Here is a 15,863-nt window from a genome sequence, read left to right on the forward strand (position 1 = left end):
GCCCCCTGCAAATGTTTGTGGGGACCCCCCCCCCCCCCCGCCTTGGGACGCTCCATCCACCCCAGCACCTCAGCATTCACGAGCCACCTGGTACCTTGAGGTATGTAGAAAAAACATTCAAAGCTGTGTCTATGTCCGAATCATTGAATCGGTCCGAATTGATTCGGAGAGATTAAAGGTCTCCTGATTCAATTCGGATTCGGAGATTCAGCCACTGAATTGGGCCTAATCTCTGCCGAATCGAATCAGCAACTGAAGCTTCGCACAGCCCTACAAGACAGCTCCATGCAGATTCCTCTGCAAGCACAAGGTCTGGAACCAAAAGTGGCTCAGCCATGTTCACAGCTTCATGGCAATACAGAGCAGCACTGTTCTACCATACCTGTACCACTTGCATGAACGACTAGTCTTCATGAAATCCTGTATTCTGTTTTGCTCCATCCAGTTAATTACTTGCCAGTTTGTGGTTTACCTCAGACTAACTCCTAAGCATAGGCCACAAGTATTTGTAGGAAGGAACACAGGTTTGATGAGTGTCCAGATCAACCTTTATAAAGATTGTCAAAAGTACCTTTTGACAATCAAAATTCAAAAAAAAAAGAAAAGAAAAAGGAAGTCATGTTGGCATAGATAAGCCTCATCTTCACTAGAAAAAAGAAGTGTAACTCTTGACTTGCATGATCTAAGGTTACATGTATACCACAGACTCCTATCTAGCTGTCAGTGAAGGGTGTGAAGTCGTTTGCCCTTACCAACATAGGTGCACTGTGCATACAAGTTATAGCAGCAAAAATGCACTTTTATGTTAAAGCCAATTTTGCTCAGAGGGGACTTTGCCATACAAGTACAAAAACACAGGTTTGCAGGCATAGCTGCGTCCACATTAGGAAAGCTTCACCAGTGTAGTGTAAAATGTATACTTATGCTGCTAACAGTACAACCACTATTACAGACATGGCCTAAACTAATGTAAGTAGATGAGGCAATCTGTAGCTTCCTTACGAGTTAGCAGTTCAAAATTAGTCTCCTTCTCATTCTGTAGCAGAGGTTGCAAGCTTATAAGAAACTTGCTTAAGATTATCTGGTGTCCATTCTAATTTTACTTTGTATCAAATAACTTAATTAAAAACGCAGGGAGAAAATGCTTAATGTGCACCTAGACTAAAAAATTACTTTTCCACAAGCACCTTACAATGCACCTTTGCTCTCCTTCCCATTCACAGAGACTTCCTTCAACAATCCTTACAACAATGAGAAAACATGAACAAGATATTAAACGTTGCTGCGGTAAACTGAGCTAAAATTACATGAAATTGCCACTTTGTACACAAACTAGCTCACTGGCATGTTTACCAAATGATTTATTGCATAAAATACCATGTGCTTTACTACCATTTGAACAAGCTATTAATATGCTCATTACTTTAATTTGCCTGTATAACCCTGAGTCTATTTTGTGCCACGTCTTATAAAATTATAAATGAGCACAGTTGAACTCAAGTTGTGCTTCAGATTTTTATTTTGTATTAGTTTCTTGTTCTTCCCTGAGCTCCTCAAGCAAGAGCCCAGTTTTCTCTCTCTACCTTACTTCACAGAGCACCAAGGATGAGGAGGGGGAGGAGGATAATGATGATGATGATGATGAATAAGGCTCCAAAAGGGCATCATGTCATTTCTTTCTGCAGCTATCCAAGCCTGTTTAGCCATTCCTAGCATATTCCCAGAATTGAAGCAAAAACTGAAAGCATAGCATGCAAAGAAGATCATTTGACGTTTAAGAATTTAAAGAGTGGAATAGCTTAAGTCATATCTTGGGGAAGGCATTGCACAAAGCAAGTCTTGTATCAGTTTTCCAGTGGTATAATCCTTGTTAAGGTAAGAAACTGGCTACATTTGGAATCCTTCTCTCTTTAGATTATGTTTATCAAACCCTGAAAAACCTTACTCAAGTGTTAGACCCAACACCATTTGGCCAAATTAAAGGAAAAAAAAGCGAGCAATTCTGCAATGTTTTTCTGAGTGTTAGAAACTAAATTAAGTAAAATTTGTGACAGACAAAGCTGATGAGCCAATTTAAGTGTTGACATATATTGAAAATTATTAAAGGACTCTTGAACATTTGTGTTTGATTTCCTGTAGAACTCAGCTCAACAGAAGTACAAACACTGAAAATATTCACATGCAATTTCCAATGTGGAGTGACCATATTATACTGTAAAGGAGTGGGTTCTTACAGGGTTTTTGCAGTACTTATCCAATGCAGATACTTTTAATGTAGTCTAAAGAAGTTGAAAGAAAGGCTACCTTTTGAAGGCACATGACTGAATCCTACTTTCTCACATTGGATAAACAGTGACTATACCAGCTGCAAACAGATGGAACTGCAAACCCCATAATCCATTGGCTGTAACGTATTTCAGTAAATTGGCAGAACACTAGCAGAAGCACCCCTTACTTTTACTGCAGCTTAATATTTTAGCATACTAGGCTGCTTGGAGTGGGGCTATTTGTACATTTACTCCCACAATGCTATGTGCAATCTCATAACAGTTGCACAGTTTAATTATACAGATGCCATCACACTGGCACTGTAAAAACAGTCATTGACAGACTAAACTGGATTTGGAGACAACTGAAAGTGAACTTAAAACTATGGATATTGCAGAATCAGTGCTCATGCTCGATCATTTCTTGGGATCAGATAGGCATACTTAATTTCTTGCAATTGCAAAGCAGCAAGCATTGGAATAGCCTCAAATATTCCACCACTCAAATATTCCAACCGTAGCCCTCAAGAATAGGGTAATTAGGTATGAAGTACAGATACAGCCAACTATCCAGTTAGTTTGCATTTATTCCCAACATTTGCTTCACCACTAACTGCACTAAATCTTAAAACACGTAAGCTACTCAAGACTACTTTTCCATGATTTCCTGTCATGTATAGATTTTTAATTATGCCTAAAGCAAGTATTTTTGACTACTAATGTAATGTGATGTGAAAGTTTCTTCCGAGTTATATTTCTTCTTCTGTGTGAATGCTCTCTGTATTACAGAAAGGAATCCAGTAAAGAATGTGCCAGGATGACCAGTCATTAGGTACCAAACACACCCTGTAAATACTTGCAAACTTAAAAATGTGGACTTATTTTCTTTCCCATCTCACCAAAGAAGATATGAGGAAACACTCACTGTAAATTTATTCTAGAACTATATTCTCTACTCCTACACAATGAAGTGTTAAAAACTTCCACATCTTTTAAAATGGCATGATAACTTAAAATGTTTTACCTCAAATCTTTGGCTTGAAAACCTAACTAGACAGTTTTTAAAATGCGTGGTCAATTCATTTTGAACTGCTAAACCTGAACAGATAGCCATCATTCTGCTCTAAGCATAAAGAAATATTTAAAAAACCATATTGCGTGGATTTTTGGCTTCAGAAAGCAGCCTGATTTAACAACGTCTTTTTTTTTTTTTTTTTGCTGAAATACAGTAATTGTTTCTGTTTGCAGGAAAGAATACATAAGAGTGAAACAGGATTTCACATAATAAAAATTTGTGTGTTTATTACATTCAAAAAGCATTGACTGTTTTTTCTTGGAAATTGTTTAATTCTCCAAAAAAACCAAAAAAAACCCACCCTAGTAGAGTTGGCAATTTAATTAGACCTAACACAAAAGATTATCGCAAGTTCCTCAGGAAATCTGAGCAAAAAAAAGAGTTTGGACCAGTGTGCGTTTAACACACTAGATATTCAGGAGTTGTGTGAACATAACCTAAACAGGTTGGAAAAAAAACCTCAGCATTTTAGAAACAAACTGACTTGGTTAATAGCATGCAGGAATATAACTGAATCATCTAAAAACTCTGCTACAATAAACATTGAGGATTTTTAATGATAAAATCCTTTACATTGTACTTTAAGTTACAGTTAAATTCAATCGTTGGTATTAAATTTGTGTTTCTCATCAGGTTTGCCTATATGGCCAACAATAGAAAAACTTGGGAGGGATGAGGAATGAAGGCAGCCAAATTCTTCACAAGACAGTGCAAAGCTGGAAGAGGAGGGGAAAAAAAAAAAAAAGATAGTAATTCCAATGGTAAGAAATGGACCAAGAAAGGAAAACACAAAATCAGCTGCATGAAAATGCCCAACACTGAGCAGCAGACATGCAAGAAGTAAGGTAACAGTGGAGAGGGGATTGATTAGCTTTTCACAGATGGAGGGGGGAAAAAAAAATAAAATAAAACGATCGAAAACATTACCCCACTGTATAAGTGATTTTTTTCTGTTTTTACTTAAATATATGGAAGAGAATTTACTTCAGGGATAATTAATTTGTAAAGCTTTACCTAGGGCAGGAAGCCCTTTACAGAGCTAGTTTTGGGGAAAAGTGAACAGATGAATGTTTAGTCTCAAAATTAAAAGTATACACCAACTGCGTTTTACAGCAAGCAATAAATCTTTCTTAAAGTGCTGAATGAGAAAGGATATTTTACATTTTAAAGGATGTCTTCTATATATTGTGCACATAGAAAATACTCTAACATCCTGAAATTTTTTCAAAGCTTTTTGAGAAACACACACAAATAATTCAGATTTAGTCAATTTTATTTACAGTTTTTTTACATTTCAGAGCATTACACAATTACATATTCTCATTTTCTGACCTGCAAACAGATACCTTAAACGGAAATATTAAAAAAAAATGAAGTTAGATACATCCAAAATGCAACAATTACACATCTGACAATTCACAAAGTGTAATTTACTAGGACGTATCCTAAGAATTTAGGAACCACCAGTCAGGAGAAAATCTGACCAATTTCAGCAATCTATTTATTTACACATTCAAACAAAGCCTCTCTTGATCTAAACTCCCAGGCAAGAGGCCTAGAAGATTTCTTCAGTGGAAGAAAGACAGGAAGTTATAGTTCACACCTATGCAGCATTAACAGCCCTTGATCCCAAATACTGAACAACTTTTTAGCTTTGTCTTTGAGCAACAGGCATCCCTTCGGCTTGTCTGACCCTGAAGTGTCATACTTGTGCCCGTGTGCATAGAAAGACTGAATGTTTGAAAGAGTGGTCACTAAGACAAGATCCCATTTAATCTGGTCTTTAAACTATGTTGAAACTGTTTCAGGAGAGTAACTAAATAGCTTTCTAGGATGTATTTAAACACGCCAACATGGTTGGGACCAGACCTTTTTACAAGTGTTGTAAACGCACTTTGGCCCCATTCACACTGGCGAGCCCAACTGTCTTAAAAGCTACTTGAAGTTTAAAGACGATTCAGATAGGGCTTAAGTTTCTGCACTTCCCCTGGTGGGCCACTGAGATCACAGCTATTACTTCCATCCCTTACGTTTACCCTTCGCCATGTAGTAACTAAGTACATACTGGGTAGAAACTACTAAAAAATTCCCTGCAAATAAACTGCCTTTCAGCTGAGGCTATGGCTCCTATGCACGGGGTGTTGGGGAATTTTTAATTAAAAAAGATTCTCACTTGAAAAATACTGAAGTTCTCATTTTAGCCTAATTTCAATTGCATGTTCAATTCGTTTAGTAGTTTAACTTTCAAGAAACTGCTACAAATGGAACAATTTTAGTATAAAAAGAGCAATCAACTGAGTGCAACTTCTTGAATTGGCCAAGTCCTTCATAGTAGTTCTCTAACTAGGCTATAAATTTGCGGAGCCTCCAACTTTCTTGCCTACCTTACTTTCCACGTTCACGTTTCAAACTGTGTCAGCAGGGCCCGAACTTCGGGAGTCAGCTGCTTAGCAGCCTTAGCTGCCTCTGTGATAGCCTTGCGGTAAAGGCCCTTTCTCTTCTTATTAAAGCGCGACTGAAAGTTTTCTAAAAAGGGGGATAGTTGTGAAAGAGCAAGAAAAGATGTTGTTGGGGACCCAAACCACGAAATACGGGCTTCCTGTCGAACTAAAAGGCCATTATCTTTCCGGCTCACAGTTATGGTAAGAATACGGGCTGGCCACCAAGGGAAGCCATAAATCTTGGCCCAAACAATGTCTCCTACACATATGGTCCTGCCATCTGGTGTGACACATTTAGAGACGTTTTTGGAGAAAACTTTCATTTTCAAGGAATTACCAAGCTTTTTCTCTTCCTTTGAAGAGGAGGAGGAAGAGGAGGAGGAGGAGGAGGAGGAAGGTGCATGCATGCTGCCTGGAGGAAAATCAAAGCTTTCAGTAGAACTACACTCAGAGTTGGTAGATTTCAAATCATCTGTACTATCACTACTACAAACTGATGCACTGGAAGAGTCAGATTTCTTTTGATTAAGGGTCATGTAAACCGTTATATTGCTTTTGCTGCCTCTCTTGCCCAATGTCTGGTGTTCATCCTGATCAACAGTTACATGCACTTCACTTGTGTCCTGAACCTCACTGCTGGCCTCTTCAGGGCCTTTTGAGGGGCTCTGGTTTTCTGAAGGGGCCTCACCTGCTGAGCGGGTGGAGGAGCAACGAGACTGGGGCTTAGTTGCCATCTTGCCACTCCGTATTTTCTCAAGTCCTGTCTTGAGGGAAGAGTCATTTTCTTCATTCCGGTACCTTTGTGGCTTTAAACGCAATCGAGGTGGAAGGGACCCTGAGCTGGTGTTCTGAAGACGCCGCGTGAAATGGACCTTTGAATGTGTGTTTTTGGAAGAGGAAGTTGCACTCTGTTTTTTTTGTGCCTTCTCTTTGGCCATTTTCAAAACTTCTCGAGCTTTTGCATGATCCATATTTTTGCTCTGGAGAACTTTTTTAGTATTTAACTGCGCTTTTGAAGTATTTGCTTGAGAAGAAACTTTAACTACTCTGCTTCTGCTATGGGCAATATTTGAAACTTTGACCACAGCATTCCTTCTCTGGCTTTCATTTTGGCTTTTTCCATCCACTTTATGGTCAGTCTTAAGTTTTTTATTCACAGTAGTTACACTCTCATTTCTTCGCTTTTTATTATCATCATATTTTGAAGAGTCACTTGCATTGCCACCTTTTTTAATTTCTTTTTTTTCTGCAACAACACTGTTTTTACATTTGTCACACAAGACCTGCCTGGGTCGTAGTTTGATAGCATTCATAATAGAAGTGGGTTCCTCCCTGTACATTTTCCGCTTGGGCCGCTTAATTTTTCGGGGTGGAGGCTGAGGTATTGATTGGTTATATGTGTCCCTGATAAACAAAGGAGGGGGATATGGCGCTCCCTCATGAAAGAGAGGGGGTGGTTTAGAAGTCCATAAGCTTTTAGCTAGGCTAGGTTCTGATGGCTGAATGGGAGAAGAGTCATCAGGGACTGCACCATTGGCTTCACACTTCACCTGTCTCTCATCTTGGAATGGTTTACTTTGGAGCTGCATGGCTTCAGGTTTATCTTTGTATTCCCTTTTAGGAAATATGGTCACAGGGATTCCATGGGGTCCAAACCTTAAAAACAAAAAGAAAAGACAAAAAAATAAGTGTTTTTTAAAACTACATTAAATGATTTTATTTAAATGCCTATGCTAATAGATTCCCATTTCTGAGATACTAATTTTAGTTTTGTTTAGAGTTCTCTCTCTCAAAACAACCCTTCAGTCCTAACTCAAGGTTTTGACAGAAGGACTTTGAACTATAGGCAGTGGAACACACTGAGCAGACTTCAGACTCATGGGCAAATCTCTAACAATTGTATCACTTTCTACAGTAGCCAAAAATGTACATTTGCTACAAGTATCTACAAACATATTACAGTAATCTAGCCTTGACAGCTCACTAAAGAAAACAAGACCTATATCATAGGAACTGCAAACTGAAGAAGACACAGAAGTGTCCCCACTTCCCCAAATTAACATGAAACTTGATTTGGGGTAATCTAAAAAAAGGCAATAAACACCCTGTTAGATTTCACACAGTTCCTACAAGTATTTTGCAAGATACAAAAATATTGGCCAACTTGTTTTGGTTCCATCAAGGGAGATTCATTATATATAATACTACCACCAGATACAAATGGATTAAAAAAAAAACAAAAAAAACTGTAAGCTATAATAAGCTTCATTTTAGGACAAATGCTATCCGATACATTACAACTAGAGAGATATCAAACAAGCTTGTGGCTTCCCTAAAAAAATATAGGCTAAATACAGACTTCAAAAAGCCCCTGGAGGAAGTGCTCTAACTTACTGTGTTTTACTCAAAGCACTACAAGTTAGAGCAGGAGCCAACCTAGCAGATGTTTGCTGTTCAGTGGTGGGGGCTCATGGTCTGCGCTCACTGGGGGAGCTCCTGCATGCCTCCCAGGAGGCTGCCAGAACAGCCCATTTCCCCAGCCCTGACCCCCCCCCCCCCCCCCCGGGAAAAAAAAGAGAAACGGGGGGGGGAGTGGGGGGGCTAGCTGGTTGGGGGGGGGGGAGGGAAGGAACTGAACCCCTCCCCAGCCCTTCCTTGGCCACAGCTGGCTATAGGCTCTGAGGGGGTAGGGAGTGGGGTCCATGGGGGATGAGAGCCAGTAGTTTCAGTGCAGCACGGCCCAGCCAGGACTCCTAGAGGAAAAGGGCTCTGGGGTCCGTTTCCACAGCAGCCCCAGCTTGGCAGTGGCATACCACATCCCTGTTGAGAGAGAGACTCCAGACTCCTTGCCCTGCAGTATGCCCTCCCCACAGCTGGGTTGTGGGGACAGAAACCCCCCTTCTCCCCTTCCCCTGCCAGGCTGTGCGGGGCTGTCACTGACTCAGATCAGTGAAAGAGTAGGGGGGAGGGGGGTTCTCCAGCAGAGCAAATGAGCTCTGCCCAAGGCTGGAGTGCAGCCCTGAGCAAAGCCACCTGGGACTGCAGTCACTGCACTCTACGTTAACCCTTGATGGGATCTAGTACAGGCTCTATAACGTGCTCTAACAGAAAGCACTTTAGTTACACATTCATCCTGGGTTAACTTAGAGCAGAATCTGCCATTTTTAAAGCGCCGTATGTGCCAATGATGTCTGTTCTGTTACTGCTGTTTCTGTATGCTTAAAGCACATTAAGTGCAATGTCTGTACTTAGCCATAGTTATTACACATCTAGCCTTACCTCTCCTGTACAACCATCACCATGTCCCAAGTTAAATTTTTTCCCCAGCTAGAACTAGTCAAGTTTCAAGATTTCTACTGTCCTGTTTGGCAGTTTATGCAAGAGACCCATCATAACTGCCTTAATTCCAACCAAACAACAGGGAAGTCCCTGCAAGACTAGTACAACATAGGCTCAACTTTGGTGGAGCAACATACTTCTGTTGTGACTACCAGTATCAGCAGGCATATTAACATGTCCTGCAATGTGCTCCAAAGCAAAAGCCATGTTATCTTCTGACAAAACATTTCACCCACTTGGTAAAAGAAAGGCAGGTTTAATGGTGATTTAGTTCACAACCACTATTATTCTTGCCAGTCTCCAGAGACACCTGATGGTTGTATGGTTACCTCTTAAACACTGGTAATATATTTAACTTGTCCATACTGCAGTCAGGGATAACTTGAGTTTTGCCCATCTCCATCCACAAAGTCTCTGGCTCATGGTAGATGATGTTCTAGGCTCAAGTCTGGTCTGTCACGGTGTAGGCTGAAGCTCAGGTGGTGCTGACCCTCCAGCTTATAATGCAGCAACAATGCAGAAGCTAATAGCTCAATGCCAATTTGATCATTCTGTAAATAAATTACTTTTTGTAGGCATTTTGCTACCCGATCACTCACTCAGTGGAGTAACTTAAATACATAACTAAATTAACTTTTGCAATGAAGACAATCCTACAGACAAGCATCTGACAAGAGGCATCAACTGCATTAGCTGTACCATTCTAACTGCTTGCATTGCAGCATCCCTTACATTGTTACCAGATGGAAGTATGCTGGATACTTATATATTTTTTTTGCACCTTTGCAAGGAGCATTTTAAACAGACACCTGAATTCCACCTTCCAATTTTCACTGATTCATTATTATCCAGGTTACTGCTTGTGTTAGAAGAATCTTTATACCAGCCCCCAAATTAGTCTTTACTGATTCCCTCTCTGTTAAAACTAGGTAATGAACAAAAAAAGCTTAAGAAACAACAGCCCCCAAACTCATACAGTCCTTTACTCATCAAGCTGCAATGCATACATTACATACTAGTACAAAAAATAGCAACTAGCCAAATCTATGGAGTTGTTTGCACAAAAGTGCTGAAAGGAAATATCTGATAACTTAAGAGACCAGATACTGATAGTCATACCTGTTGCCTATTCACCAACTATTGTTCCATTGAAATCTTTCAGCTATGGAAGAAGGAGTTATGCATTAACCAGCTTAAGTCAGTAGTCAGCAACATTTTGGGGTGGCAGGCCAGAATGGCCCATCCTGGTTCCACTGCTTCTTCTACCTGCTGCCCAGTGGTAAGGTAAGGCAACACAAGAAAGCTCACTGCCACCTGTCATCCAGCTGCTTGGCCACAGCACAATGCAGTATACAAAAAAGCCCCTTCACCAAACCCAGTGGCTCTGTGGGCTGTAGGCTGCCAATCCCTGGTTTAAGCATTATAATACACTTCTATGCATGCTGTTAGGTTGTCTCCCCTTTGCTATGAAATAACCCATCCCACTGAAATTCAGTTCAGAATGCTCTGTCTATTTAACATACAACGCTTAGATCGTCCTCCATCAGCAGAGTTCTTGTAAATCACACCACCCTGGTATACTAAAAAGGCCTCAGTGAATTCAAAGAATCAGAGAAACAAGTACACCTGGCATAAATACAAAACAGATTCATTTTTATAATGCTGACCTTTTAACTGCTTCAATATCCCAAAGTTCCACTAAGTGGCAAATAAAATAGTTGTGTTAACAGTCTAAATACTATCTGAATTACACAGATACTCTTGAGGCTTACAGATAAGTTTCACCCAAAATTAAGTTTTGAGATATGCTCCAGTATTAGTCAACAATCATTACATTTACAATACATAAAAAAAAATGAAGTTTTACTATATCATCACTGATATAAAGAAGCTTTAATTTCTTCCGTGCTGGTAAAATCCGTGTCTATCTTTTCATCAGTTGGATGGAGGTAACAAGTATTTGGAAAATGTATACAATACTTAATAATCTAATGAGTAAAACTACTGGCCAATTTAAAATACTATCATGTACCAGGGCTTTGTGATTTAAAGGGATAAGACACGTATTCCCTCCCACCCTACCAAAAAGAAACAAGTCAAATGTCTGCCTGAGCCAAACAGCCTATCATGCAAGCATGGTAATGGTATTCCTGTTTCTATGGTCAACCACACAAAGCAGTGATATGACCAGCATCATATCCAGCCACTGACACCCTCACCTGAAACAACCGGGTACCCATTTAGAGCTAGGTTGCAGGGGGTGTCATTGACATAAGTTTAGAGCAGGGGGCTGAACTAATTTATCCAGAATTATAGGAAACCCCCTTTGCCACTACCATATGCTCTCTCTTACCTACCCTGTATTTTTTCCATGTATCCCAAGTCTCTCTCACACACTTACTTTTCTAAACATTCTCCATCAAATCTTCCCTCTCCCAATTATGTCCACAAACCCAACCTATTCACCCCTTCATACAGGTTTCTATTGAGTTTCAGTCACAAATAATCAGAAGAGTAATACCACAAAGTAACCATTTACTTCTCTTCTACCCCTGGTCCTGGATGCAGGGTCCACATTTTTCTACCTCCACATCAGTTTATTGGAAGTTCATATATAGCTGTCCCCTCAACAGGGACAAAACACAAGTCATTTTTCTTGACAAGTATGACAATGTTTTGTCAATGTGATGGTGGGTCACTATTAACAAGGGTGCCCCACTCCCTTCACTAACAGAAAAAAAAAAGAGAGCAAATGAGTTTAGAAAGTACCTATGCTTTGTCAGATTGTAAGACTAAATAGCCTCTTCTACCATAAATGTGCATTTAAAAGTCTTTGGAGCAGTAGTTCTTAACCTTTTTAGACTCAAGTTTCCCCTTATATCAAAGTCAAGGCACCCCTCCAAAATTGCCAGTTCTTAATTTATACTTGCTTTTTCACTTTGTTGCTACAGAAAAATAATAGAGTAATTCTTCTGCTGCAAGGAACTCAGAAAGACCATCACAGGTCAGAATGTTTTTGACACTATGGATTCCTATCTGAAACTCTGGGTTTATCTTAGAATCATGTGTAGGTGTTTGCACACAGTGCTATTGTTATGAAGCACCCTGCAGCACTTATGGCATCCTGGTTAATACAATTTTGAAGCAGAAGTCTTCCTACATATGCAATTCTAGGTGCAGCCATGTTGGGAACCTCTCCACTAGCTGGTTTTGGTGGTGCGTGTTTCTGCTTAGCAATTTGCTTTAAACAAACATTAAATGCAATATACTACAACCAAGAGCTCACTTAAGTCCCAGCCTATTAAGAGAGTTCAGTCAAATTTATACAGATGAGAAACAGGAATACCACAGACAGATGAAACTTTGACAGTTCGTAACAAATAAGCTTACTGTCAAATTCCAGATGGACTTTGTTCCTCTTTCAACAAGATCAAACAAGTCACAAAGCTCAATTTAAGATCAACTATAAATCTGATAACCAGGCTCATTTTTTAGTCACTAAGGGATGAATTTATTTTAACTAGTACAAGACCAAAATGCAACTTGTGACAAATTCAGTTACCTGACTAAAGTACAGAAGTGATTCTTTTACCCTGTTTTAGGCATACAAGTGCCTCCATTATAAAGCAGGATTGCCCTCTGAAGATGCGTGGGTATCTCCCTATTCCTGTAACGGCTGCACTGATGCTCCCAGAATGGATGAAGAGAATCTCATTTATATTTCAGTTGTATAACTGAGATGGTCCCAAGCTGCACTGTGGTCAACTAGGTGAAGTAGAACTCTATCCAAGATTGAGTACAGGAAGTGGAAGCTATTTCCCATTAATCTGTAATTACTGGCTCCTAAATGCGCTTAAAAATACTGCATGATTTCAAGAGTAGAGTCGATCTTGTGCAAGTCAACCCCACGTTTTGAGGCTCAATTTTAGGGAAAAAAACAACTCCCCCTATTCCCCCCCAATACACTGTACTTACAGATTAAGTCCTCAAATGTCTACTGCCAAAAACAAATCACTATGGTGCAATAATCAGGGGGTCTGAACACTGGCTGACTTTATATAAATTAAGTACAATTTTTATGGGTTGGGGGTGGGGAAAACAACAACATAAATCAGAAAAAGTCTGAGCAATGATCATGAGATGCATCTACAGGTATGATGATTCACTTTTTAGATTGGAAGCTTCTTACAGGCTGTGCTTTCTTAAGTGGCAAGAAAGCATAGTATGTGGTGGATGGTACAAAAAACACAAGCAGACATGAAAGCTAGGTTCTTCTAATCCCCCTCCCTTCACACCATCTCAACATTTTGTGAAAATGATGGGCCAGTGAAACACAGAAACCATGGGACTGTTCCAAGGAAGAATGTAAATAGGTGACACTTAAAATAGGCTCTAAACCTGGCATGTCATGTCTACTAGCAAATCTTTCAGACATGTTTTAAGTTGTGGGGGAGTTTTTATTTCAAAAAGTAGTGCCTTGAATGCATGCAAATTGTTGTAAAAAATCAAGTGCAAACTAAGAGTTGACATTTTCCAATGTGCCCTGAATCTATTCAGGGTGTGCCTTGAGTACAAGAGTCAAGAACCACTGTTCCAGTGCAAAGCTTAAGCAGCCAAGATTTAGCCCCATGAAAATTAAAAGATGATCTTCCAAAGAGTGTTCAGGGACACCACCTGTGCTTCTTCCCACTGCTGCAGGTTCACAGGCTTCTTACTTGGGCACTGCTCGATCGTGGTGGGCTCCCTTCCAACTTCCGTATCTTCCTGTGGCCTGTTTAAACTTGCTGTTTAATCAGGCATCCCACAACATTTTCAAGCCATATAACAGGGTAAGAAAGAAAATGTTAAGAAATAACAGAAGAGAAACTACAAAGAGTTGTGGTAGGAAGGGCTGGGAGGAGAAAATATTTAGGAAAGTATCAGAGGGTAAACGGGTAGGTGAGAACAGTAAGAAAGCATCAACTAATTTAGAATATGGAATCTCCTCTATTACAGGAAGTAGAACAAAGGCAGGAATTGAATGGTAAATGCAAGGGAAATAGTAAGGTATTTAGCAAGATATTTAGTAAGAATTAAAGCTTTTATTATATTGCGTTAATGTCAAGTCCCACCTCTAGTTCCTTAGGCACCCGAAGTCCTAAACCTTGAAAAGAGATTTTGGTCAAGTTCCAGTAATAGAAATTTCCATTATGTAAACCAGAGCCTTTAAAAAAAAAATATTCAAAACCATGTGTTTTGAGAGTTTCTGAATGTGTACAGCTTCCAAAAGTAGCAGTTAAGCCAAATGCTTGCTACAGCTATACTAGAAAAGGCCACCTTGAAAATTTAAGGCAGAATAGACAATACTGCTCAAATTGATGATAAATTAGTCAGTCACCTTTATTAACTTACATTCACAACAGGAATGTTGGATGGCATACAGCCTACAAAACCAGTAGGTCCAAAACAGGATATTTTAAAGGAAACCAGACCAAATCATGAAATTTCAACTGAGCCTAAGCATCGAATCTGTGGTGAGTCTAAAGTTCACCGTATGCAACTAAGAAGACTATAAACCTAATGAAAGAGCCAAGAAAGAACATCCTGCATGGGGAGAACGTGTCTCAGCTAACATTACTTTTGACGAGACATCCTTTAATGCTACGAACACATTTTATGATCTACTAAATATTAAAAATTATTTATTTTTGGTGTATGGTTACAACTCAAGAGACAACCCCTGCACGCTACAACCCTACCCGAAGTCTTCATCTACAGGACTGGAAAGATCTTGTGCTAGCACCTCTTGTAACTGAGTTGTCTTTAGCACAAAACTAGGAAAACCAAGGGCAAAAAGGTCAACCGGCTGTGGAAGAGGGGGTTCCAGACCTAGAATAATTCATAACATCAAATGTGGTTGCCTAAAATAATCCATTAGTCTTTTTGCCAAAAGGCAACCTGCTCAAGGAGGAAGGGGGGAGATTTTTTTTTTCCTCTTGCCAGCTCAGTGCAGCCTACTCTGGCATTCTCAGGAGATAACCTGGTTTTGTCACTACTTTGTGCCAAGCAAAATCTATCCCTTGTTTCAGTAATGCGTGTAGCTGAAGGCATTATCCCAACAGATATTTCATAGTAATAAAATGCTGCATTTAAACAAGACTTTGATATATCAGTCAGAGGTTACTCTAGGCTTGGTTTATAGACTAGGAACATGAGTTTTAATGCTAATACAGCTTTTAAATACTTAGATTCAGAGCTAGAAGCATGTGGTCAGATTATCAAAAACATAATAAGAACAGATTTAATCTTTTCCAGAGAGGTGCAGGATGATGATTCACACATCATGGGGTCCTTTTTTCCCCTTATTTCAAAAATCTACTTGAACTGAATTGGCTAACTAGAATACTGCACACAAATGCCAGGAGCTTGGGGAATAAGCAGGAGGAGCTCATCCTCATGCTCAGTGCAAACAATTACGATGTCATAGGGATAACGGAGACCTGGTGGGACTCCACCCATGACTGGACCACGGCGATAGATGGCTATACCCTGTACAGGAGGGATCGTGTAGAGAAAAGGGGCGGGGGTGTAGCTCTCTATGTTAAGGAAAGCTACACGTCCCTGCAAGCCGATATTGGCGACCAGGGTGGACGGCTGGAGACCCTCTGGGTTAAAATCCGTGGGGAACACGGCACAGGGGACACAATGGTGGGAGTCTATTACAGACCTCCCACCCAAAGTCCTGAGCTTGACCAGGAGTTT

The 15,863-nt window shown here is 40.0% G+C and overlaps 1 protein-coding gene across 7 annotated transcripts in view; it reads right to left on the minus strand.

Annotated features, from left to right (window-relative positions):
- The window catches only part of PWWP2A (PWWP domain containing 2A), a 47,041-nt gene that overhangs the window by 18,133 nt on the left and 13,045 nt on the right, over nt 1–15,863 (minus strand). For 3 of the 7 annotated variants that reach the window (XR_003093406.1, XM_025200867.1, XM_025200866.1), the window contains exons 1-2: nt 9,452–10,174; nt 6,472–7,439 (exon numbers count right to left, since the gene is read on the minus strand). Coding sequence is in view for 6 of the 7 variants with exons in the window: in XM_025200867.1 (XP_025056652.1) it covers nt 6,472–7,439; nt 9,452–9,525 (1,042 nt within the window). In the remaining variant the exon portion in view is untranslated. Of the gene's footprint in view, nt 1–4,627; nt 7,440–9,451; nt 10,179–10,241; nt 10,832–15,863 lie in introns of those variants that run through there. The other 4 variants (XM_025200862.1, XM_025200863.1, XM_025200864.1 and 1 more) reach the window with 3 other exon arrangements.

The sequence above is a fragment of the Alligator sinensis genome, unplaced genomic scaffold, assembly GCF_000455745.1.
Source record: "Alligator sinensis unplaced genomic scaffold, ASM45574v1 scaffold360_3, whole genome shotgun sequence".
Taxonomy (NCBI): Eukaryota; Metazoa; Chordata; order Crocodylia; family Alligatoridae; genus Alligator; species Alligator sinensis.